General features: G+C 45.8%; 1 protein-coding gene across 1 annotated transcript in view; it reads right to left on the bottom strand.

Annotated features, from left to right (window-relative positions):
• The window catches only part of PTCHD1 (patched domain containing 1), a 35,033-nt gene extending 11,724 nt beyond the window's left edge, over positions 1–23,309 (bottom strand). Inside the window, exons 1-2 of the mRNA XM_017827157.1 lie at positions 22,944–23,309; positions 9,254–9,914 (exon numbers count right to left, since the gene is read on the bottom strand). Of these exons, the coding sequence (XP_017682646.1) occupies positions 9,254–9,914; positions 22,944–23,294 (1,012 nt within the window). The 5' untranslated portion in view covers positions 23,295–23,309. The remainder of the gene's footprint in view (positions 1–9,253; positions 9,915–22,943) is intronic.
• Between the last annotated feature and the right edge of the window lie 671 nt (positions 23,310–23,980).

Raw genomic sequence — 23,980 nt, 5'->3', positions numbered from 1 at the left:
CTAAGTTTTGGTTCAAAATCTACTTTTATATATAAAGTGAATATTTAATTCCACTTAAGAATCAGCAAAGGCTTGTTTTGGCGTTTAAATAGCAGGCTGTCAGCTCTGTTTAAGTGTGTGACTTGCTTTCCTCTGTTTTCACAAAAGATATGGCAAAAGTTAAAAGCCATATTTCATTCAGTGCAACAGAAGGAGCTGAGCATTAGTATAATTTGGTTTTAGCTGCTGGAATAGTTATGTCTGCATAGGACACCCATCTGCTGACTACCCAGACCTTGTGCAGGTCTGAACCGAAAGCATTTGAGCCAAACCTGCGCTGTATGTGCAACCCCATGCTTCTGGGGCAAACAGCAGGGGAGTGTCCGACTCTGGCTGGCCTTCAAAGGTCTCCTTGCCCCAAAGTCCCACACTCCTCCATCCTCTTTAACTCAGAACCATCAGAAAATTCTCCAGGAAGCACAGCGTGCTGTGTCTAAGCTGTTATTTGAAGAGACAGGGAGAAAGGCGCACGGGGGATGACAAGAAGAAGAGGGCAGGGATCTGCAGGTGCTCACCACCACTGCTGGCATGAGGTGCAGACCTTGGGGTGTGTGGGGGTAGTGGGACCACCCTCTGCACCAGGAATGCTGTGCAGGAAGGGAGAGTCTGATGCCAGGATAGTAAAGGAATGACAGATATGGCTTGCAAGATGAATTCCTCCATGATGTACGTCCCGCCTCTCTAGCCAAGGAGGTGGTTAGATCTGGAGTTAGTATGTTAAGTACCAATGGGTTCATCTCACATATGACATGCTATGACTCATATCAGCAGACAAAACTGCAAACTGATTTTCTCCATTTGAGTTTTTTGACAGATTTTATGCATGCTGTGTAAAAGAAGTATTTAAAAGTGAAAGCCTCCTGCAATCACCTGTGAAAGGTTAATGTTTACCAAGTTACAGACCAGCCAAGTGACATACAGCAAGTGACAGCTCCTGAAGATGGAGTAAGACGCAGTGAAGTACATCCGGGACAAAATCATGTTTTAAATCTGCTTTAAATTTCTAAGCCCACAAGCTAAAATATCATTTGCTTCTAGGAGTGTTGTCCTAGTGGAATATGGGCCAGTGGAATATGGATTTGTTTACCACACTTCAAATTCCCTTTTTCTTGTGAGAAAGCTGCAACAAAAACATCTCAGGCATAGCCTTAAATTCTCCCGTTTAAGTGATGTTTGTCACTGCTCTTACTCACAATATATAGATAAGCCATATGTGAAACACAATGTTCAGAAAGTTTCAAAAATTCAGTTAAAGCACATTCAACCTACTATTTAAAAAAAAATAATTACAAATTTGGAACTCAGGCTTTCCACAAAGCATCTAGACAAATTCCAATTTCATTTAATCCACTTCTGGATTAAATAGTCCTCTGCCAGAGATTTCATGACCTGAAAATGGTTGGCCACCTCTCTGTCACACATGCCTCTGGGCTACTGGCTATTTGGGGAATGCCATTTAGTTGAAACCCAAAACATGTACCATCTCTCTCAAAGATAAACCTAAAATGAAAAGTATCATCAGTTCCTGTCCCAGGTCTTCATTGACAGGTCCTGTACACAAAGTATACCACGAACATATACATACAAAGGGAGAGATAGCAAAAGGATTTTTTTCTCTAACCTCTGAACTTCCAGTATATTCTTATATATGTGAAAGTTTCTCTCGAGGGACTTCACTACTTGAAGAAAAACAGGATGCCAGCGCCAAACTCTCGGTACCTGTGACTGTTAGGGACATCTCTGACAAAGCTCTCCATTAAACCATTGCATGCACTGACTTCTCTGCAGTTAAAAGAATGCAGACAGTAAAAGTGTAACAGCTCTCTGTTACTTTTTGCATAAATGATTTAAACATGCTGTATCACCTGTTTGCATATGAAACAAGTGTATTTTGGAGCACCATCAGTTAAGGGGAAATGGCCATTCTTATTCAATGCCTGCACAGCACTTGGTTTCAATATTTAGCTGTTCTCTGGACTGACTTTCTACAGCTAGAACTCCTCTTTTCCAAAAAGCATTGCAAATTATCTGAGTCATTGTCAGTCTTATGAAGCCAAGAAGCATATGTGTGCAAGGATTTCACTGGGCTTTGTGGTGGTGAGGGGGGAACATGGACACATGTTGGCTGTGTGTCACATGTGGTCAATGCATTTGCACTGCTCAGGAATGGGCTAGTACAAGTGTCTAAAGTACTCTGCCACCACTTGCATTTCAAGCTTATTTCCTTCCCATGCAATAGTGGTTTCATAGTGTTTGGGCTCCTCAAGGGGCTTGGGAAATCATTCTTCAGGAGAACTGGAATGAGGGAGACCAGCACGTGAAGGAGGTGATTATTCACCTCCCCTTTGGGCGGAAAACACTAACTTTGGTGAGAGGACTCACTGGCACATTGAGTGAAGGGTGGCCCAGGGGCTTCCTTCTGCTCTTCCGTGTGAGGCACAGAAATGCTGGGTGATGCTTGAAGGACTGCAGAAGATGCATGGCTGCTTACAGACATCAGGAAGAGACTGAGGGACTGAGGACAGAAAAAGGAGAGGAAAAAGGCGTGATGAGGAAAGTGACATGCCTAGGATTCTGCTCGGGGTATATAAACCCAGATAATTTTATGCATTTCTTAGGAGAGGGATGAAAGGAACAAACCACAAAATGCTTTATGACTGTAACTGAGCTCACAGGGTTGAACTGGGAAAGCTGAGCAGATGGAGTGACAAAAAACCAAGTGTACTTCCAGGGCACTCTCGGAGTGCTTTGGCAGTGTGAAAAAAGAAAAGGATGAGTGGTGGAAATCACTGGGAAATCTGAAACAGCTGACATACAACTGCAGGGTATAGTTGGGACCTATTTGAGAGCCAAGGAAGTTACTGAAGAATACAAGGGAAATGGTAGGAACAATGGGCCTCACTGTGGCTGAGAAGAGAATCAGAGAGGAATTTATAGGAAATCAAAACGAGATGGCAGAGGGGACCCACTGAGAGGAGAGGAGAACACAGGAGAAAAGATGAAGGAAGCTTAAGGAGACCAAAAGATGCTGAGAGTTGTGCTGGCATCAGGAAGGAGATGCTGTGGCCTGGAGCTGGAAGATGGGTAGAGGAAGAGACCTGCTAGAGGAGGCTGCCAGAGATTGCAAAAGAGATGGATGAGATGGGAGAAAGGGACATGGGGGCAGCAAGCTGAGGGAACCAGCTGAGGGAGGATGTCCTTCTTCCCAGCACGAAAAGACAGCAGAGGGGCAGTTGGAGAGGAAGAGTGAGAAAGCTTAGCTTAGGGAATAAAAAAACCGAGAGACTCAGTAAGCTTCACATTTTTATTAACTGACAGCAGGAAAAATACTATACAAAGTCAAACACTTGGGTGTGTGTGCTACCTCTGTGTGTGGACTGAAGGGCACTGGGGAGACCTGGGGAGGGGCTAGTTTTCTCTCTTTGAGACTAATTGTATGTAACCAATGTTGACTCTTCAGCTTTACTGAATATAGCAAACATTTGGATGCTTGATAGGGAGGATAATGAATGCTTTTCAGTGTATATATTTGGCATTATGTTGCAATTCCCTACCAGCATGTTCTTCCAGAAAACTAAAGAAGAATCCAAGACATGTGCCTTGCTGGCACTGAAGTGCAGCTCCAATGGGTCGCCTGTGTTGGCATGTGCTGGCCTGAGCACCCTCCTCCTCTCAGGGTTTTTGTGCCAGTTGTTAGCTGCCTGCTTGGTTTAACTGCCTGTTCCTTTCATGGTCTCTAACCTTCAGCAATCCTCTCACTTGCCCTCCTGTGCTTTTCACTCCATCATCAAACACACTGACCTCCCCTCTTCTTCTGCTTCCTAAATTTTTCCTTCTGACCTTCTTTCCCAGCTGTCTCTGACCTCACATCCCATCACCGCTACTCCAACTTTTTGCATCCGTAAAGCCCCTGTACAGGTATCCCAGCTCACTCCTCCACCAGCACTGCTCTTCCCCAGGCAAGCCATGTAGCAGGTGTGCGTCCAATAAATTTGTGTTTCTCAGAAACTATCAGAACTTCTCTGCATCTGTGAAGTGCTACTATGAGCGCTGGTACCTCCAGGTACTTCACAAAGTGTTCTGCACCTCACCTGCTCCTGTGCTTCCTCCTGACAACAGCCCTGTAACAGTCTCCTTCTCCCCCTTGATGTTCCTCCACCTGTGACTGAACCTCAGGAGAACCCTGCCTGGGTCGTGCCTGACATTTCCACCTGCTCCTTCCCAGTCATCCCTCCCTGGACCTCTCCGTTGACTGCCTTCGCTTCCTCTCTTCCCAGAGAGGGCATGCTGCCAGGGTGGGACGTGATGGGAGGACGCAAGGAGGTGGCAAGAAGTTTTGCTGAGTTTCACACAGGGCTGGCTATCATTTCCTTTTACAGCATGCTACAAGCTCAAGTCACTCTCATAACTTCTACCTGGTTTTCCCCTGCCAGCATCAGAGGCTAAATATAAGCTCATGGAGCTGGCCCTGTGTCCCTGCCCATATCTGGCAGCGCCTGGCATTCCACCACGATTTCAGAGGGCCGATGCTTTTCACGAACTTGGCAGCTGAAGAGAGCCACTTCTCCCTGAACAAGCTGTATTTGTTTCTGAAGGAATAGGAAACACATTGCTAGTTTTCTCTTCAGTGCAAAAGGCTATGCTGCAATTTTCTTTTGAGTGCCTATGTTCCACTCCACCTCCGGGAAAAAAAAAAGTCACGCCAAAAACTTGTTCAGACAGTGCTGCTTGTTGTTCAATGGTTTGTTTGGTAACACTGTGGTTTTTTTTCAGGAAACTGGTATTTTTAAAAAACTGGCAGTTATTAAACAGTGTTTAATGCGTAAGGGAAACTTATGATGAATATGTTAGCATCTGTGCCAGACCAAACATCTGTAGTTTTTAATGAAGCAGGCAACAGGAAATCAGAATTTTAATTCTGTTTTTCAGCTGACATTAATAATCTGCTATTTTAAATTCAACCAAGTTGTAGAATTTATTTTTTTGGTCCGTAGGGTCAAAAATGAATAGCCCTAGTTCAACAAAGTTCCTATTCATGAACTAGACATGTGAGTAAACTTGTCCTTAAATTACTTGTTTACACACTGATAAATGTAGATGGTAGTTTTAAAAAACCACGGAGGCATATACTAATTCAAAGTAAGTCCAGACAAATGGTGGAAGCCTGCCAATTTTCCAGGTTTTAGGCTTCACTTTCATGTTAGAAATACCTGTATAAACCCAGAGCTGAGGACTAACAGTTCCTAGTTTGACTTGACAAAATATCCCCGGAGAAAACAGTGGCTGCAGCCAGCCTGCCCTCCTCTGCTACCTCGCCCCCGGCACAGCCCCTTGGTGGGGGCTCAGGCCAGTCCCAGGTATTGCCTCCTGCCTGGCTCTCACAGCTCAACCTCCAGTCACCAAAGGGGACCTTTACTCTTTTGGTGCCTACTGGGGAAGGAGGTCTCTGGCAACATCTTTCCTGGCTTCTTATTTTTTCCACTCAGTTAGCAACCAGTGAGGGGGACAAAGAAACCTGCCACAACATAAAAATCATCACAGTAGTGACATACTCAGACTATGCAGAGACACCTTTTGTGAGCTGGGTTACGTGCCTTAATTAAAAAGTAAAGTAAATTAGAATAAACTACCATGAAGGTGATTAAAACCAAAGCATGAAGTGTTTAAACGGTTATGTCATATTTAACAGGCAGGGTAGGCAAAACATATTCCTGACTACACTTACACAGCCTGAGCTTAAGACTGCAATTTGGTAAGTCATGGCTATTCAATAATTTTAAATTGTCCTGTTGATGCAAAAGTTAAGAATTCAACATCTACAGAGGCTGGTACCTTTCATACAGCTTTTTTGTTCTTGGAAATGGCTGATGTAGAAGGGATGTCACAGAAAACAGGATGAAGGAAAGCACCTTGACTGGACGTTTTTGCAGACATACTGCCTATATTATTAGAATGGGCTTGTGACTGGACAAACTATTCAGAAAGTAATTACTGAAAATATGAAAAAGTCGATAACTGCAAAACATTTCTGACCAACTTCAGTTAATACATCTTGGAAGGGCAATGATAGTCTCCAGATAAACTCGGTGAGGAGGAGAAACGGTGTGAGACAAACAAGCTATAATTCAGCAAGGACAAGGGCAAACTTCTACATGTTGTTTGGAATAAATGACTGTGAAAACAGGGTAGAAAATGACATGAAGGATCTGTGAATTACCATGTGCCACCAACCAAATGCCAACCATTTCATACTGCTGAGAAAAAAAAATGAACGTCATATGGCGATGTATGAACAGCAGTGCCACATGCAAGATGTGCAAAATCCTCCTCCTACTCTACTTGCTGCTGAAAGCCTCAGCCTGAATCCTGTGCCTAGATTTAGGCCCCACACTCCATGGAAGATGTGGAATGGTCAAAAGCAAGAAGATTGCTGGAAGTCTGGTTAGCACAGTCTGAGGAAACCTGGGATGAAATGGAAGAGGACTAGGCAAGTGAGAGTGGTCCCAAATTTGCAAAGAAAAAGAAAAGAAATTATTCTCCAGACGCAGTGGATAAATAAGGAGGACAGCTGAGTTGCAAAAGGGGAATTCAGGTTAGACATGATGCAAATGCTGTAGCGGTAGTGCAGTGAAACACAGGAGGAAGCAGTCACAGGAGAAGACAAAGTGCATGGAGAAAAGTATCTGTTATGAAAGATGTAATCTTGTCCTGTGTCAGAGGGCAGATGATGTCTGGAGAGTGTCCCTCCACCTCCGCAATGCTGATGAAAAGTTAAAAATCCTCAGCTGCTATAAACTGGGAAAACTTCATTAATGATGTATGCCAGCAAAGGGGCCTTGCCTGAAATGTGTCCAGTGTAATCATTTTTTCTATCTAATTTTTGTTTTTAGCCCTGAGATTATGAGTAATAGATAGAGGGCTACATCGTTAGCCAGAAATCCTTTAGCTTTCTAAAGGTCAGTTAATCTATGATCTAATCTGATGGTCACTGAAATTAAATGGAAGCAGTTGAGCAGGCTATAATGGAGTGTGGTTAGTCTCTCTAGCCTTCAGTTACCTTGAGTTAAAATATCTTTTATAAGCGAAACAACATATAGGTATGAAATACATTTTGAAACGCATGACGAATCTTTCTGCTGTACTGCAGCAACAAAAAGAAGGCAACCCTGCCTTTCTAGCTATCTGCCAGTTTAAAACAGTTCTCATTAAAAACTCCAAAATGCCTTCAGTGCCTTCTGTTCACCTGTTGATATTCCCATCCCTTGGGAGATTTTATGCAGCTGGGGAAGCAAACAAGATTCACCTGAACTTTGCTGCTCTATCTTGACTCGTTTCACAGTGAGAGCTGAGATGCCCTTTTAAGAGTGGAATACTTCAACCAAGCAAGACCAAAAAAAAAAAAGAGAAAAAAGAAGGAAAAGAAAAGCAGAGCTGGCTATACAGCTCAGCACTTAAAGGAGTACTAAAATAGAAATGTGAAACTTTTCACAGTTATCTATAAGTCTCTGAGGATTTCAAGTCTCAGCACCGTCATTGTTAGTAAATTAAAGATCTGAAAAGCTGTCCCAGTGAGCAGATGCTTTGATCCCTAAACAAAGGTAATATTTCATATTTTTGAGTAATTTTCCCCATGTACTTTCATTTCATATGGTTGGACTTTAGACTGCTTTTCTGCTACTCTTGTAACATATCTGGAAATCCCCTCCCATGTAATATTATATGTAAGATACACCGCTTAGTTTGAAGAACTGTATTTTATAATACATGCACAGGCATAAGAAACCAAAGACTCAGGTCAGAGAAATACCCTTCTTTTGACTCTGATTTTCTCATGCTGCATTTTCTCTAGATTACAATATAACTTAACTTTCATGGATGTCATCTGAAAATGAGAGTTGATGTAATGTAGCTGAATTCTCTCTGTCACTGAATATGTTCTGTACATTAACTGGTAGTGTGATGCACTGAAGCGTAGTCTTTAATTAAAGTGCAACAATACCACAGTGCAACAGCACTACAATACCTCCACGGCATAGGAACCTGGTGCTGGATATAAAAATAACTGTGTCATATCGCTACACAATGTAACTAAGTCAGTGGAGACACTCTCACACTTGAAACCTGAAGTATTACTGAGCACTGATTTTCAGCTAGGGAAGCTGTGATGAAATCAATGCATGCATTATTCTCCACAAATGAATAATGGCATGAACAAGGACATATTAAACACCTACAGTGCACGGAGCTTTTCACACTGGTTATGAACCAAACACAAACAAAGAGGCTGTGAACTCTCCAGAGCTCTCATTTTGTCTCCCGTGAAGTCCTCCTGCCTGTTTGGGTGCAATATGCAGCATCCCCACAGATGCCCTGGTCCCAACAGGAGAGGGCACTGACTTCAAGTCGGGAGCAAGATCACCCTTCTCTCCTCCTTTTCCTACCCTTGAAGAAAACAAAACAAACTGAAACCACTCCGTACTCCACAGTGAGTGAAGGTAATACCAAAGCCAGGGTGGTGAGGATGTCTCTGCTGACACAAGAGCCAGGGAGTAGCCAACACTGCTTCCCTCCATAACCCTCGGTCATGGGATGTGCTGGCACTGACACCCGTTCCTGACCAGGGGTGTCAAAGCTCTCTCCCTCAGGGCTGTGAAACCCTCCCTACGCTTGCTCAGCCAACACAGGGACTTCTGGAGAAAAGCAACCCAGAACCAACCACCACCCTTTTCCCACAGACAGGTGCCTGTCAAGCCAGGACAGCACCGCTCTGCTCTCTGAAGGAGCCAGCACTCTCTAAACGCCCAATGTGGGCAGTCCCTCTGGTTTGCCAGCACAGCTGACACTGTTAGTGTTGCATGGGGACCCCTGCAAAGGTCTGCCTCTGAAACCAGAATCAAACATCCACAGAGAACAGAAGCTGTGCTCCCGCTCTGCACAAAGCATGGCATTCACATATCCTTGTTCCTTGCTACTGCACAGGCTTCACATCCTACGGCAGGGTGCTATGCCATACCGGAGCCTCTGGTGTGATTTTAACATACCGACACTGTAAAAACAGTTTAGGAAAAGAGGCAGTGTGGATTTGGCATGGGGCAGAGCTGCAGGGATGAGGCAACGGGAACCATGCAGTGATGCTTCTCTGCTTGCTGGGAAATGTCAGGTGGGCACAAACACACAAAAGAGAGAGAGGAGATAGGAGATAGGAGATAGTTACCTAACATGACGAAGGGAATTCCAAGGAAGGTGGAATTGTATTTCCCACCAGTGAGATTGATGATCCCAGCTGCAGTCAGGGTGGCAAGGGTCACAGTCAGCAATCCCAGCAGGCCAAGCCAGGGTTTGCTGCGGACACAATCCTGCATGGAGCAGCAGAGAATGGCCAAGGTGACCACAAGGACCAAGCTTGTGATCAGGTAGCGTTCTGACACCCTGCTCGTCTTCTGGAAATCCTCCTTCAGCGAAGAAGAAGTGAAAGGATACATTTTGACTTTCCTGTTGGATTTCTGGAAAAGTTCAACAGTGTCACAAAAAATGGATTCCCACTTCTCTGCCACCATGTCATTCAAGGAGTTGATTGCCTGCAAGTAGTAGGTGAGCTGAATGGCTTCTGCAGACTTCACCCGGTCCTTGCTGTGCACAGTAACCCCACCGAGCTGATGCCCGTTATACACTTCCCTGCCATCCTTTAAGTGAGTAATCGGATAAGTGATTGCAAAATTAGTTCGATTAGAAGAACGAGCAGCCTTTAATTCCTCCAGTACATGCACTATGTCGTCCACTATGCATGTCTTGTCATTGTTCAGGATACATATATGGGCAAACGTGTAATTGAAACCAGGTCTTTGAACTTGGATCCTGGTCACTGCAGAGTGCAACTACAAGGGAAAGAGAAATCACACACGTTATTCATCAGTTCATCTTGCACAGCAGCAGCCAGAACAACAGCAGCTCCTCGCCGCCGTCCCTGTCCTATTTGATCTAAGCAACAACAACAACAAAAGTTCTGGTGATGGCAGTATTAATAGCACAATCATTGCAAGAAAAAGGAAACATGCATCAAAACAGAAGTATTATTCCCCCATGTCCTTTGTTGCTGTATTGTGAGTTGCATCTGTGCCATGCGCATCTGTGGCCTCTAAATAAGCAAACTCAAAAGGTCCAGACCTCCACTTTCAAGTGATCTAGGCCAGAACAAAAGGGAAATCTACAGACCAACCATGCCCAGGGACACTGTTGCGCTCAGGATTGCCCAATGACTCTCTCAAAAATGAACTTGAGGTACAGAAGGCAGAAGGGCAACATGACCAGGTGTGCCACCTGTGCAGGATGTGCCAGCAGCCTGGCAGTGTCAGGGCAGTAGCACTCACTTAAAGGACGGGCTACAGCTGCATGCCCTACATATAGAGACTGTTGGCACAGCAGGAAAAAGATAGCTGGCAATAACTAACTTGGCCCTCTTTTCCCCTCCCTCTTTCCCCCATCAAATTCTCGGTAAGTCTGAGAGCAGGAAGCAATGACAGAGATGGACACTGGTTTTCCTTTTCTCTTTCTGAGAGGTCCTGTAAATTAGCGAGGGTCTCCTAACCTCAGGGTCTACAGGTTATTGTTAGGTGTAGCAGCTTTTACTGCAGCCTCCTTTGTAAGTTGTTTTGCATGCTTCTGAAATTTGCCATGCCTGAGCTCTGACCCCAAAAGCATTCAGTTATTTTTGAGCATGAGAAAGACAGAAAAATCACCATTTCTTCTTGAAAAAATATAGAAAACTCTTGCAACCTTTTCTGAATCCATTTTAGTCAACATAGAAGATACAAGAAATCTAAACAACGGCAAGGGAATAGCCCTAACAGGCTGGGTTAGCAACATTTTTAAGAAACAAAATATTGAGTTCACTAATGTCTGGAGCCTTAGCAAAGTACAAGCTGTTTTTTTGCAAACTTTTCTTGCAAAATGATAAGGCCTCACTCACCATGATTACCACTTAGCTCCTTCTGTGCCACCCCAGCTGTGCAGAGAGTTCCAAGACCTTCCATAAGGATGCTGCTGAGGCCAATACTAGAATACCCACCACAAGTCTGAGCAGACTTTCCCTATGGCTGTGATGTCCTTCACGGTGGGTAGCCCCAGAGAAGGTGATCCAGGAAGGATGTCCCTCCACTCTTTTCTAGGTGGCACAGGGGGTAACCAACAACCCAAATGTCAGGGCCCCCTGCACACTCCTATGCATCTGCTTTGTGCATGGCTTGGTGGGAGATGTGACCTCTCAAGGTGTGAGCAGGGACAATGCAGAGGGGCACACACCCCTTGTGCTGCCTGGGTGCAATGATCCCATGGACCTGGCTGCACAGCTGGTCACTTGGATGCCACATCTGATGCCCTGGGGGAAGCAAATCACGGGATCTGCTCTGAGGAACTGCATGGATTTATCCTCTGGTCCCTGTTACACCAGGGGAATTGATGTAGAGGTGCATTGCAAATGTGAGGTGGCAAAAGAGAAGGAGAAGCCCGCCTTCACCTGCAAAGTGGGGAGACCACAGCTCTTCCAGGGAGCTGAACAGCCAAATCAGAAGGACTCTCTTTTCCCTAAAGGGGGAAACAGCTATTTCGTGCCTTCAGATTTTGAGCAAGAGACCTGGCTACAGGGATTTTTTTTTTTCTACTTGCATGTGCTGTTTTCCACTGTAATCCAAAGAGGAGACTCTTCTGCCCAGTAAAGAGGCTGGAAACAGGTGATATTTAATGGAATTGGCTCCTTTCTGATGACAAACATTGTTTAAAAAATATAGAAGATTGCGTACATGAGAGCAGTAGAGCTTATACACTCCTCTGGTGGCAACGGACAAAATGGCTAATAATCATGGCTAAACTGTTGCATCTGTTGAAACCAAATAGTCATAGTGACTTTTGTGTGGTATTTGAGACCTATTTGTAGAAAAAAACCCAAACCATCATTTATATGGTACCATCAATCTGATTGTTTTGTGATTACATTGCACAATCTGTGATGGGTATAAATTGAATTATGTTGCCTCTGTTCCTCAGGATAATGTGACATCATAGAGGCAAAGATTACAACATTCCTATACTCTCAACCTTTTTCTCTAGCAGCTTGGGGGTGTATTTTTCCACATTTGAGTAGTTTTTATTTTTTTGACAGAAAAATAACAGTTCAATACTGACATTAGGAAGATAAGTTTGAGAAATGAACTAAACTAACAAATCTTTTCACAGTACTGTGAGAAAATGATACCTGCCCATGGTGAGGAGCAAAATTTTCCATTGTGGTGGGAGAACAAATAACTGTCCGTGCAACAGATTAGGGTCTTCTGCACGACTTTCTTATAAAAAAACCCCAAACAAATTAGAATATTTGAAGGAACATGCCAAAGAAATGAACCTGTATGGATAATTCTTCCTGTCTTTTGAGCTTGGGGTTGCAAAGCTCCACTTTGAAAGAGCTGTTATGGGATACAAATTCAAATGTAAATCATTATAGCATGAGGAGAATGCCCTGACTTACTGAGTCAAAGACAGATATCTGATTTTAATTTTTTTACAATGGGAGCTACTGTATGGTTTTCATTGACAACAGTTATAAAATCAGACGTCATATAAAGAAGCACAGCTGAGGGCAATGAGGAGGAATAGAAGGAATTTCCTGCCTTTATTAATTCACAATACAACTCCTTCAGAGAGGATCCATGGAGTGACACAGTGCAGAAAAAACTAAACTGACATGCAACTTTTATCAGTGTGTGTTGCTATTTACCCATCCTGTCTCTCTGCTGCATTTGTTTCCTTCTACATCTGAAGCACTTTCTTTTTAATATTTAGGTTATAAAATAACCTTATCTGTCACAGCTGTTACATCACCTTTAGTGAAAGGCTAGAAGCTAAATGTCATACTTAACATACTCCTTTCCTCTTGGCAATGATCCTTTCTGACTCAAGTGCCCGTTCTGCAGCAGTGGCCTGTGCTTTCTGTGAGACTGTGCTGGGCTGGACCGGGCACTGCTTGGGGGGAACCTGCCCATGGAACCTCCCAGCTATGGGGCTTCGGGGAGGAGAGGAAAGCAGGCAGACAGCTCTGTGTCCTGGCACACCCTGGCAGCTGAGCAGCCCCCAGAGCTGGCTGCCAACTTGTGCAGTTTAGAGCAGCTATGAGATATATCCTGAGCTTTGCCAGTGGTCACAACATTTAGTCTCCAATTGGCAGCAAACAGCCAAAGAGGAGAAAAACTTGCCTTTCCCTCCATCCCAACAAAGTATACTGAGAACTGCCCCAGAACAACCAAGGATTCCGCTCTGGGAAGCCTGACTTAGACTTTCATCCTCAAGACAAATACATCACTATATCTGCACTTTGCTTTTTCAGATCAGATCCTAGCAAAAACCCTCAGCCACCTCAGTGCAGGGCAGGGCAGGGCATGCTGCAGCATGGCTGCAGGCTCTCTCTTCTCCCCCTTTACTTGCCTGTGACTGCCTGTGCACCACAGGGCTGCTGCCTCTTCCCTGCCGAGAGCTGCAGTCCCAGGGCACTCTCCTTTCTGCTGCCATGCTGGAAACTCAGCTGTGGCCACATAGATTTTTCCACTTGCATCCAGAGCCCGCTCTCATAACCCTGGGTGACTGGCTTCCACAGAAAACAGAAGGTCCACAAGCTTACAAGTGTACACACATCCTGCGAATTCAAGGGATTACACAGTCTGCAATTTGGCTTGCCTATGGTACATCAGGAGGTCCCCCAGGAAACTTCAGTCTGTTAACAGGGCATGCTAAACGCTGTTGTGTGATGGGGACAATATGATAATGCATAATGCATATTGCACTCCTCAGTGCAGAGGATTTTAATAGCAAGTAACCATACTCTGAACAAACCTGGCATCTAGTTCTGGGACAAACGACTGACTACCAGACTCTCATTTATTCAGCTGTTTTCTTATCCTTACTGATCCTATTAGGAGAAAGGGAAATTTAAAGGAATAATAAAAGCTGAATGAACGTTTTTTCTTGAAGGGAGACATACACTGCGTGCTCATCACTCACAGCTTTTTCAGCTAGCTAGCAGTGCAAGGAACCAAAAAGCAGTTTACTGCTGAGATGCCAGAGCACTGCAGTATGAGAACTGCACAGTTCCCTTGCCATGGTGGCACACGGTCCCTGAAAGTGCTCAGGCACAAAATAGTAACTTCCACCTTTTCCTTTCATTGTTGTTTAAACAGTGACCATCACTTGCACTTCCCCTCTCTTCTGAAAATGGTGCCGTGTGTCCCGCACCATGCCAGAGATTTCTAGAACAACGTTTTCTCTTCTTCTAGCCTTTAGTCATTTGCACTTGGTAACATCTTGGTCTCTGTTTACTCTAAGTCCCAAGCTCACTCAGCTATTTATTTTAGAAAGCGAGGAAAGATGGCTTCAATTGGGAGACAAATCCCTTTTGGCAAATCCCTCCAGGTGAGGGCTGTGTCGGTCTCACCTCCACACCGAGCCACATTTAAGCCTGTGGCACAGCTGAGAAATGAGAGGTGGTGAAATCGCACTGCTCCACCAGCTGGTTCTGCCTGTGGGCATAGAAGATGCCACGAAGCGAAAGCTAAAATCCTTTCACTTATCCTGGGCTAAAACATTTTGCACCACGGCCTCAGAGAGCAACAGCTAAAAATTCTTCGAGTTGTTTTTGTCTGCTGGTCCTCCAACCTCTGCCACCAGCACAGGAAGACAGGTGCCAGGAACCAGAGCCCCTCTGTAGGTTCAGTTTGGGTGCCTTGTGATGGCCAAGTCCTGCACTGGGCTCTGTGAGACAGCTCTCCACTGTACAGAGCTTTGCACAACTTTCAGCACTGGCATCAAAGCTGAACCTGAAGGCAAAGGGGTTGTACTTGGAGATGTATGGTCAGGACAGAAAGAAAAGCTTGTTTTTATTCTTAGTTCCATGCAAAAGATGCAGGGAGATACAAGAAGGGGTAAGAAAAACCTGTAATCTCCTTGCTTTGTTGAGAAATCCTTTCTTTAATTCAAAAGTGAGCAGCTATTACCAGAATTTTGTCAATTTAATCAGGTAACAAAAAAGTCTGCAGCCTCCCTGTGAAGGAAACAGATCCCATCCCAGCAGGGAGAGGTTAGAAACTGCTGATTCACCTGCAAAATGATCCAATCCCAGAAATCCTTTAAGCTCACATTACATAATCTCCTGCCCCAATCAAAGTTGCAGGTAAAGGGGATGAAGGACAAGGACCCAGCGATAGCCACTGGTGTCCCACAGGGGTCTCACCTCACTGGTGGCACAGCTTTGCTCCCAGGGAAACTCCGTGGTGACAGTGACAGCAGCATGCAACGAGACCCTTCAATATTTGCCAAGGTCCTACACCCAGCTTATGAAAAGACATTCTGTCTTGGAAGCCGCCATCATTTTTATTATTAGGGATGTGTACAACTACCTCCTGCTTATCATATATACCTAAAAAATATATTTGGTTTTGCTGCTGAGCAACATGTGATGTTTATAGGGGATACCACTCCCTGTAAGGACTCGATTATACTTTGCTACTTGACATACAGTTGATGAATAATCAAAAAGACAAAACTAGCTAGATATATGGATGTCCTCCTGTACTGCCAATGATCTGGCACATAAACATGTTTTACTCACAGGAGTATGATCTTTGCAATGCCCTATTACTTTGCTGTTACTGTTATTATATGACTGTTCAGTCTTTCAGTCGGTATCTGATGCCTCAAATTAAATATTAGCTTTGCTCATCAGTGTTGCCACTCTTAAAATTTTTTTACTGTCATTTTCACCAAGTCTATTTTTTTCTCTGACTCTTGGAGTCTGAAGTATTGTGATTTTTTTTAATCTCAGCTTTCATTAAAAAAAAAGAAATTTAAAGAATGTTTGATCTCATGGTTATGGAGGAAAGCCTGAGAAGGCTTTGAACTCATTATCTATTACTGCTTAAAATCTCATCACTGTTTTGGGTTCAAGACTGAAAAACTAGAAAGCAGGATGAAGACAGTAATTTTAAATATATGCTTCATTTTTATGTGAAGCTGGTTTACTCTTTTAGTTATTTTTACAGGTAACTTGTGCCAAGGAAAATGAAGAGAAGAAAAAGCCTTTAATGGATAGCTATAAATTTCTCCACTTTTTCTATGATCTCAGTAATCTCTGGCATGTCATATCTTTGCAGTGTACTTTTTTTATTCTCGTTAAGAGATGGCCTCAGATAAAACATAAAAAGGTTATGAGAGGGAAAAGACTTGCACAGCTTCCAGCTTAATTCACGAAAGAAAACACTCTGGGATCTGCAGACATGGGAAAAATGAAACTTTCAGGAGCACATTTTCATCAGAAGGTGCAGGAAGGGAAGGCAAGGGAGCCCCAGATGAGGGCTGTGCCCTGCTGACCATGGGTCCAGGGCAGGGATTCAAAGGAAGCTGGTGGGCAGTGGCCTCCTGGACCACGCCAGTCTAGCCAAGGGACGAAGAGCGTGCACACAGCCGACAGAGGAAGCCAATGGATCCTAATGGCTCAGGATAAACATTAGAAGTCACAGCTGCAGAGCATGCAGTGAGGATGGCTATGAGTAGCTGGGCTCTTTTTCTATCAGTCCTACTATCAGGTTTCCTGAAGAGATGCTAAGATACTAATTATGCACGGTATTTATTTTTGTAACTAATTTTTTTCAGCTGTCCAAAACACAGTGAATTATACTTTCTCCAAACAATTTTCATAAAAATAAAATCTAAAAATTGTTCAAACTACAAGTCATCAACTGAGGGACAACTATTAGTGCTCAAAGTGGCAGATGTGCGTGCATTTACATTTCCATCTGTCTTCTTGGTAGCTACAGAAAATCGCTAGATATCATTTTTCTTTTCTAATCTGAAGTGGAGAAGCTTTTCTAATCAATACCATCTTAATTCTGACAATCACCCTTGTAAATCTGCCTGAATTTGTTCTACCAAGAGAAGTCCACTCTGGTTTTTGGGCTTACTGCTGCTGGAGGACAGGATGCCTGGGCAGCAGAAACCCCTCTGCATAGCCTGGTGTGCAGCTGTGAGATTGCTTTTTCGTGATGGGGAAAAAAAGAATAAAACTTTGCTCCTATGTCTGATCTTGCATCAGTTCAATCACCAGTGGCTTTCTCTATTCACCTCAGATCTCTCCATAAACACCCTTCCACCTTTATACTACTTCTCAGAGGGCTGGAGACACGGTGCAGGCTCTTGCCAAGGGCTCCTCCAGCAGAAGCCTGAGGAACAGTCCCTTCTGCGCTGCAGGGAAACCTCAATATCTGCAAGTTCACAGCTCATCGCATTAATTAACAACTTGGCTCCTCCTTCTCTCTTCCAACAGGAGAGCAGGGGTTTTCCTGCTGTAAACTCCAACTTAAAGGCAAGGCCTTGTCACCGCTTTTGGGAAGCCCAGATGTGTCAGTGGGGATTGCTGGCAGCTCTCCTGGAGCCTTGTGGCACTGCCTGGGGTGCTGGTGGCCTGGCCTCAATGGCGGTGATGCACAGACATTTCTGGCCTCTCACATCTGCCCTGCCCACCTGCTGTGCTCTCCCAGAGGGGTGATGCCCCATCACATACACACGTCTGGCCATGCAGTGAAAAATCCTGTCCCCCATGTGATCTGTTTGTCACAGGGGAGACAGAGGTTTGACCTTCCAAAGGCAGGAAAGGCGAGGCAACATGGACTGCTGGGGCATTCCTAACACAGGCTGCCTGGCTGGCCGCAGCACAGGGTTGTAGGGCACATCACAGCACAGACTGAAGCAGGAGGGAGGGCAGAGGGCCCCTGTCCTGGCCGGTGCTACTGGAGCAGGGCATGGGGGTAGTGGGGACCAGTGGGATGTGGTCATCCTCCCAGGCACAGGCAACTTTAGGACTTCTGCTCTAGCCATGGACCAGCACCTGGAGGAGAGACCAAACCCTCTTGCCTGCAGGAATCACACGGAGGAGTTCCTGCTGCTGACATCTGGAGCTCAGGGGGGTTTCTGTACACACTTCCACACTTGCAACATGCTATTTATCTTCCCTCTTCCTGAGCTGTGCCCAGATCTTACCTGCATATCTTAATTCTCATCTGTTTTCGCATAAGATACATTTTAGCCCTGCAGCATTGTGCTGCTATGACAACAGGCTTGCACTTCTACTGCTTTCACACCCTTGTTTTTCTTGTATTAGGACTCTTCCCCTCATCTCACAGCCTTGCTCTAAAGACATGACTTCATCCTTTATATTTGTCAGCAGAATGCACTATTTGTTCTACAGACTGTTTCCCTGGAAGTGTTTTTAGTGCCTGAGAGAAGGTGAAGACCTACTACATCCATTGCCAGATCCACAGCTGAGTGCTTGTGTCCAGGCATTCAGAAGTAGCCAAAGTTTTAAAATAAAGGGTACCTCGTGCTAGTCAGGGTCAAAACAGACCCAGGTTTTGGTTCCACTAAACAACCACAATCCACTTCCACCGACTTTGAAAATAATGGTTTAAGCATGCCATGTCTGTGCAGCAAAGCATTTGGAAATACCACAGACATAAAACATAAACATGTTATTTCTAAAGATGGTTGTTTCTTCCAGGAGTTTCCTCACACATACAAAGTAAGTGAGGAAATCTGGGAAGATCGCAGACAGAGCGTGCTGGTGCACACATGAACAGGAACAGAATAATTAAGGAGCAGAGAGAGGAAATAAAACCCCAAAAAGTATGAGGTCTGCAAGATTTTGAAGTTAAACTGTTTTGTTCTGCAGTAATCAGAAGTTCTGAAGCTCTTAAATAAACGTGCCTTTAGATGGAAATACCTAATTTTACTTTGTTTGCATGTTCAAATAGATATTTAATCAGTTATCTATGTCAATTAACGGCCAGTTCATATGAGAAGAGCGATGTATAAGCACTTCTAAAAAACTGTAGTTAGTAGAGATTTCTTTAAAGAAGAAAACCTCTTATCTACAGATTTTCATAGAGGCAAACTGCAAACACGATCGCCTTCAGTAAGGAGTAAGGCATGTTACATTTCAATCCTTTTCATCTTTATGTCTTGACATCTTAAGTGGAGTTTTTGCCAAAAAAACATTAGTACTGTGTTATTGTTATAAACACGGTAATGTAAGTGGAAAAGAGGATATTTTTCTGGGGGAAAAAAGGAAACCTTAATTTTTTTTTAAAAAGTCTTCAGTAGTATAATGTAGTTAACTCACTGTAAGCATAGAGGAACAAACAGGTTCAAAAGGATGGCTCTCAAATCCTGGCTAAATTAGACCATATTTTCTGAGGTTCAAATATCTGTCTAGGTCTGTATTTCCAGTGAGTCTGTATGACTTCAACCTAAAAAGTTTCTAGCTGCAAGTGGAAATACCACTATGAAATGGTAGGGGGCTGTTTTAACACCATTCTTAGGTGGGATTCTAGGCTTAGTCGATCTCTACAGACTTTACATAATCATCTGAACTTCTGCATGATTGTCCACACCAAACATCCCAATTATTTTTGGTTCTCCAAGCTGTTATTGGAAATACAGGGGTAGAAGCACACTTTCTTCAGTTCAGTGTTTTTACTTCCTACCTCTCTCTCTCTCTGTCTCTCTTGAAAGAGTGAAATCTTGAGGAGGAAAGGTCCTGTGCACCGACAGCACAAGATGCCAGTTCCCTGTGCTCAGCTATAGAGCAGGTACTGCAGCGAGTAAAATTTCATTATTGTCCTCCTACAGTATATCAGTCTCAGGATGCATCTCTTCCATATCTGAGATTCTACCGAGGCTTTTTATTGGATCATGTATTCAAGACCAGAGACTGAGGATATGTTTAGATTTCTCCCTCTCTTCTGCAAATGACTATGCCAGCTGGAAACGCTACATTGGGATGGTAAGCTTAGAATGGTTCAAGCATTTATGAGAGCTATCAGAACTATGGATAGAGATTTACACAAAAATATTAAATAAAAGAGGACTTGGCCTCATCTCCAAATCAAAACTATTATATAAGGCAGCCACACGCCTCCCTGCTAACGAGCAGTAGACACCTTGTGTGAAGCAGCTTGTATGTTCAGCAAGACTCGCCGCTGTCATGTGAGCAGCCAGTGGGGCCCTGGCAGATGTGTGCTGTCAGGGGGGAGTCCTGTGGTAGCTCCTGCTCTGGGAGCACTGCTCGAGACCTGGGACTGAGACAGTGGTGAGGCTGAGCCATTTCCAGAATCTCTTTCCAGCCAGCCAACGAGGCATTGTGCAGTTGCAGAAACGGCGAGTTACTCAGCTCTGATAAACGTGCCCATGAGGAATTGCACTGAGCTAACCAGAGTGTTTTAGAGATGTCACCACAGAACTTATTTCATTGACTAATTAATTGATTAGGATATTAGAATAATTAACCAGCTATGTTTCAATTTCAACTGCTCAGACCCCCAAACTTTGTATCTCTTTACTTAGGGGGACAAAAATGAAAGCTGACTTCTTCCACTGCCTGAATCAGGGGAAATCTCCTTCCCTTGCCACATGACTAGGGCATCTGTAGCTGCTCAGGGCTCATTCTCTTCCCTCCTTGGCAGATGAGGTGGGATATGGCAGGTAAGGAAACCAAGAAGAGGTGCGGCAAGAGCAGACAGCATCTGCCTGGGGCAACCGTTCTCCTGTGTCTCCCATCCTCCTGCTTGTGGGTGGAGACGCACCAACAGCCATGCAGGAGGAGCCAGCATCCAACCTGACAGTTATTCTAAAACAAAACCTCTCCCTTGGGGAGATCGTCCTCCAGAAAAAGAAACATAAGCAAATGGTGCCGTTTACGTTCTCTGTCCTGATTGTGCCTACAAGGCACAATTTTCAGAAACGTGAGTGGGGTTACCTACGGTTTCATCCAGGACACTTATTTCCAAGCAATGTACTTTGAGTTGGTTGGCTCTGGACCGGGGCTGGGGCTGCCTTTGCTCCCTTCTCCCATTCATGCAATTGCATATATATAAGAAAACTTTGATGGCCACCTTTTCCTTTCTCCTTCTCTTTGTGGGCCCTGTTAACACAAAATGATTTAGCCCTGTATCACAACAGATGTTACAATATTGGGAGCTAGGAGCCCTCCCTCATGTTTTGCTGTTCTTTGACCCACAGAGCTATCCACAAGGTTGGATAGGCAGCTGCCTGAGTGCGTCTCTGCCCACAAACAGAAAAATAATCAGGACAAAGAATATAATGTATTCTACACAAGGCATATTGGAATTAACTAGATAAGTAAAGAGTTGGAAATAATGCATCAAATATGCCTGACAATGTCTAAACAGTCAAATGGTAATGGAGTTCATTATCTCAATAAATGAAAAATAATCATTCTGTTGGCCAATTCTGTCCATTAAAAATGAGGTTGTATTAAATACTGACAGAACTTTCTAAGTTATACCTCTTTCGCTGACGTGATAAATCTTATGCAGAAGTTTGCTTGCGGAAAGATTCTGAGTACCATTTATTTGTGTGTCACTGTGCTATTGACAAAACTACAGATCCCTAGAGAAGGCAGTACAGAGAAAAAAATCCATTATCATTATTATCCTATGACTGAGTAAATGTGCACATACTGGATGCGACTGCAATTCATGGTACAAGAAAATGAAGGAATGAAAATTGTCTCTCTGGAGTTTTCTCATTGGCCAGTAACATTCTTGTTACTGTACTTAGTGAGTTGACACATTAAATCTGTTTGCTCATTACTGTTGGGTAATATGTCAAAAGGAAAACATAAAATACTGAGTGGCTTTGTACTATAGTTCTGTTTGTGCCTACAGTCGAAATAAAATATAAATAAATCCACTGTAACAGTTATTTCCTTGTTTAGTAAAGAGGGAGGTCTGACTGAAGTCTTTTACAATAGGTGTTTGCATCTGTTTTCTCATTTTAGAAGAGAGACTCCCTGAAGCAATTAAAAAGAATTAACATTGGCTTTTATATGGGCTGACAGTTTGACGTTCAGAACAGAAAAAAAAGAAAAAAAAAAAAGCAATGCTGAGTCTCTTGGGTTTCCTCAAGGCAACAGCAAAAACGTGCAGGATAGAACTAGCCACACCTCTGGTTATTTCCAAATGTTCCTTTCTTTTTTCCTGGGTGAACTTGACTCTCTCAGCACACAGTTTTTGCGTCTATCCTCCCAGGTTTCCGACATGTTATGACACATAGTCGGGTGAGATGTCCTGTTAGATTGTAACTCGCACGCTCCGTGCTGCTCAAGTGACAGGGAAAGATGCTGCCCGCTCTAACTTGAACCGGCAGCACAGGCTGCACCATGCCTGCAATCTACGGCAGGGCTAGATTTTCTCTTCGTCTATGAAACCAGCATTTTCTGTGATGGTGGGGTGGGAATGAAGGGGGAAAAAACACTACCCGCTAAAAATAATCTGTTGAGTTATGTCATTTGCCTTCATGAGCAGTGAGAAGAAGGTTTTATGCTACCCCTCTCTGTGGAGAAGTGCAGCCCAGACACAGCAGCAGCCCCCAAAACCATTCTCGGCAGCCTGGCAGATTGGTACCTAACTGCTTTTGAAGTTTGAGTCTATCAAAGCCCGAGACGCCGTAACTCGGGAGCACGACTGCCGCGCGAGTATAGAGACACAGAAAAATTACTTAAGCAAGCAGACTGCCCTTCTCGCTCACCCAAAGCAAGTAAAAGCAAAACAGGGAAAATAGGAAAGGAAAAGAAAAAAAAAAGGGGAAGAGAGCGGATCCCGCGGCGCTGGCAGGGAGCGCGGTGCCGGCTCCCCGCGCCGGGCTGGCGTCCCAACTGTTGCAGGGAGGTGACCGGGGAGCTGCGGTGGCAGCGGCGGCAGAGCCCGGCGTGCGCGGGTGGGTCCGTGCCGGCGGGCAGGTGCGGGGAGCGGGGCGGGACGCGGGGCGGTGATGGCCGGGGGACCCGCCGCGGTTACCTTGAGGATGAGATCGGTGTGGTGCTGGTCCAGCATGTTGGCCTTGCGAAAGGAGGTGATGATCACCCGGCCGTACCTCCCCGGCGTCTGCAGGTCGGAGTAGAGCCGGTGCTTGGAGCGGTTCACCGGGAAGAGGCTGTCCACCAGGTTCCTCTCGATCTTGGCCAGGCTGTGCGTGGGAGCCAGGAGGTGCTCCACGTTCTCCTCCACCTGGTAGCGGCTGAAGCTGGCGCCCAGAAGGATGGAGATAAGCACGGGCGCCGAGGCGAAGAACACCGGGTGGCTGGCGACGAAGTGGCCGAGCCGGGAGAAGGACGTCCCCAGCCCCCTGTGCAAGACCTGCCGCAACATCCTAGTGCGGAGGGCGCGCAGGAGGGCGAGCGCCGCGTCGGGGCCCCCGCAGCTCCCCCACGGCCCCCGCAAGACCATGGGGCAGCCCCACCGGGCGCCGCCTCCCCGCCGGCCGCGGCTGCGGGGGGCCGGGGGCCGCCGCCGCGCGTGTGCGTGTGTGTGCGGTGTGTGCGCGCCCGCCCGGCTGCGTGCGCGGGGCAGCTCGGGCGCCCGTCCTCCCGCAACGCCGCCGTGCCCGAGAGGAGTTTCCCAGCCCCTCGATGCCTCACTTCCCAACCCGCCGCCCCTCGCCGCGGAGCGGCGGCGCGGACCGCCCGCGGGGGGGCAGGGGGGCAGCCCCGCCGCCGCCCCGCCGCGGGAAGGGGAAGGGGCAAGCGCCGCTCCCCGCCCCCACCGCGGAGTTCGCGCGGGAGCGGGGCTGCCCGCAGACTGCTGACTAATCCCCCGGCCGCGGCAGGCGAAGCGAGGCGGGGCGGGCGCGGAAAGCCCTCGGCGGCGCCCCCGCCGCCGCCGCCCTCCGCCCAGGGCGCGGGGCCACGCCGGGCGGCGCCTCGCACGGGGCGGCGGGCGCAGCGCGGCGCCTCCCGCCGGGGCCGCCCCGCCGGCCGCGCTCGGGACGCCGCGGCGCGCCCCGCCCCGCCCGGCCCCGCCCGCCGCCGCCGGCGGCAATCGCCGGCCCCGGGACC

The sequence above is a fragment of the Lepidothrix coronata genome, unplaced genomic scaffold (genome assembly GCF_001604755.1).
Source record: "Lepidothrix coronata isolate B3197 unplaced genomic scaffold, Lepidothrix_coronata-1.0 Scaffold135, whole genome shotgun sequence".
In the NCBI taxonomy this organism is placed as follows: domain Eukaryota; kingdom Metazoa; phylum Chordata; class Aves; order Passeriformes; family Pipridae; genus Lepidothrix; species Lepidothrix coronata.
This window is presented reverse-complemented; position numbering and strand designations above follow the sequence as displayed.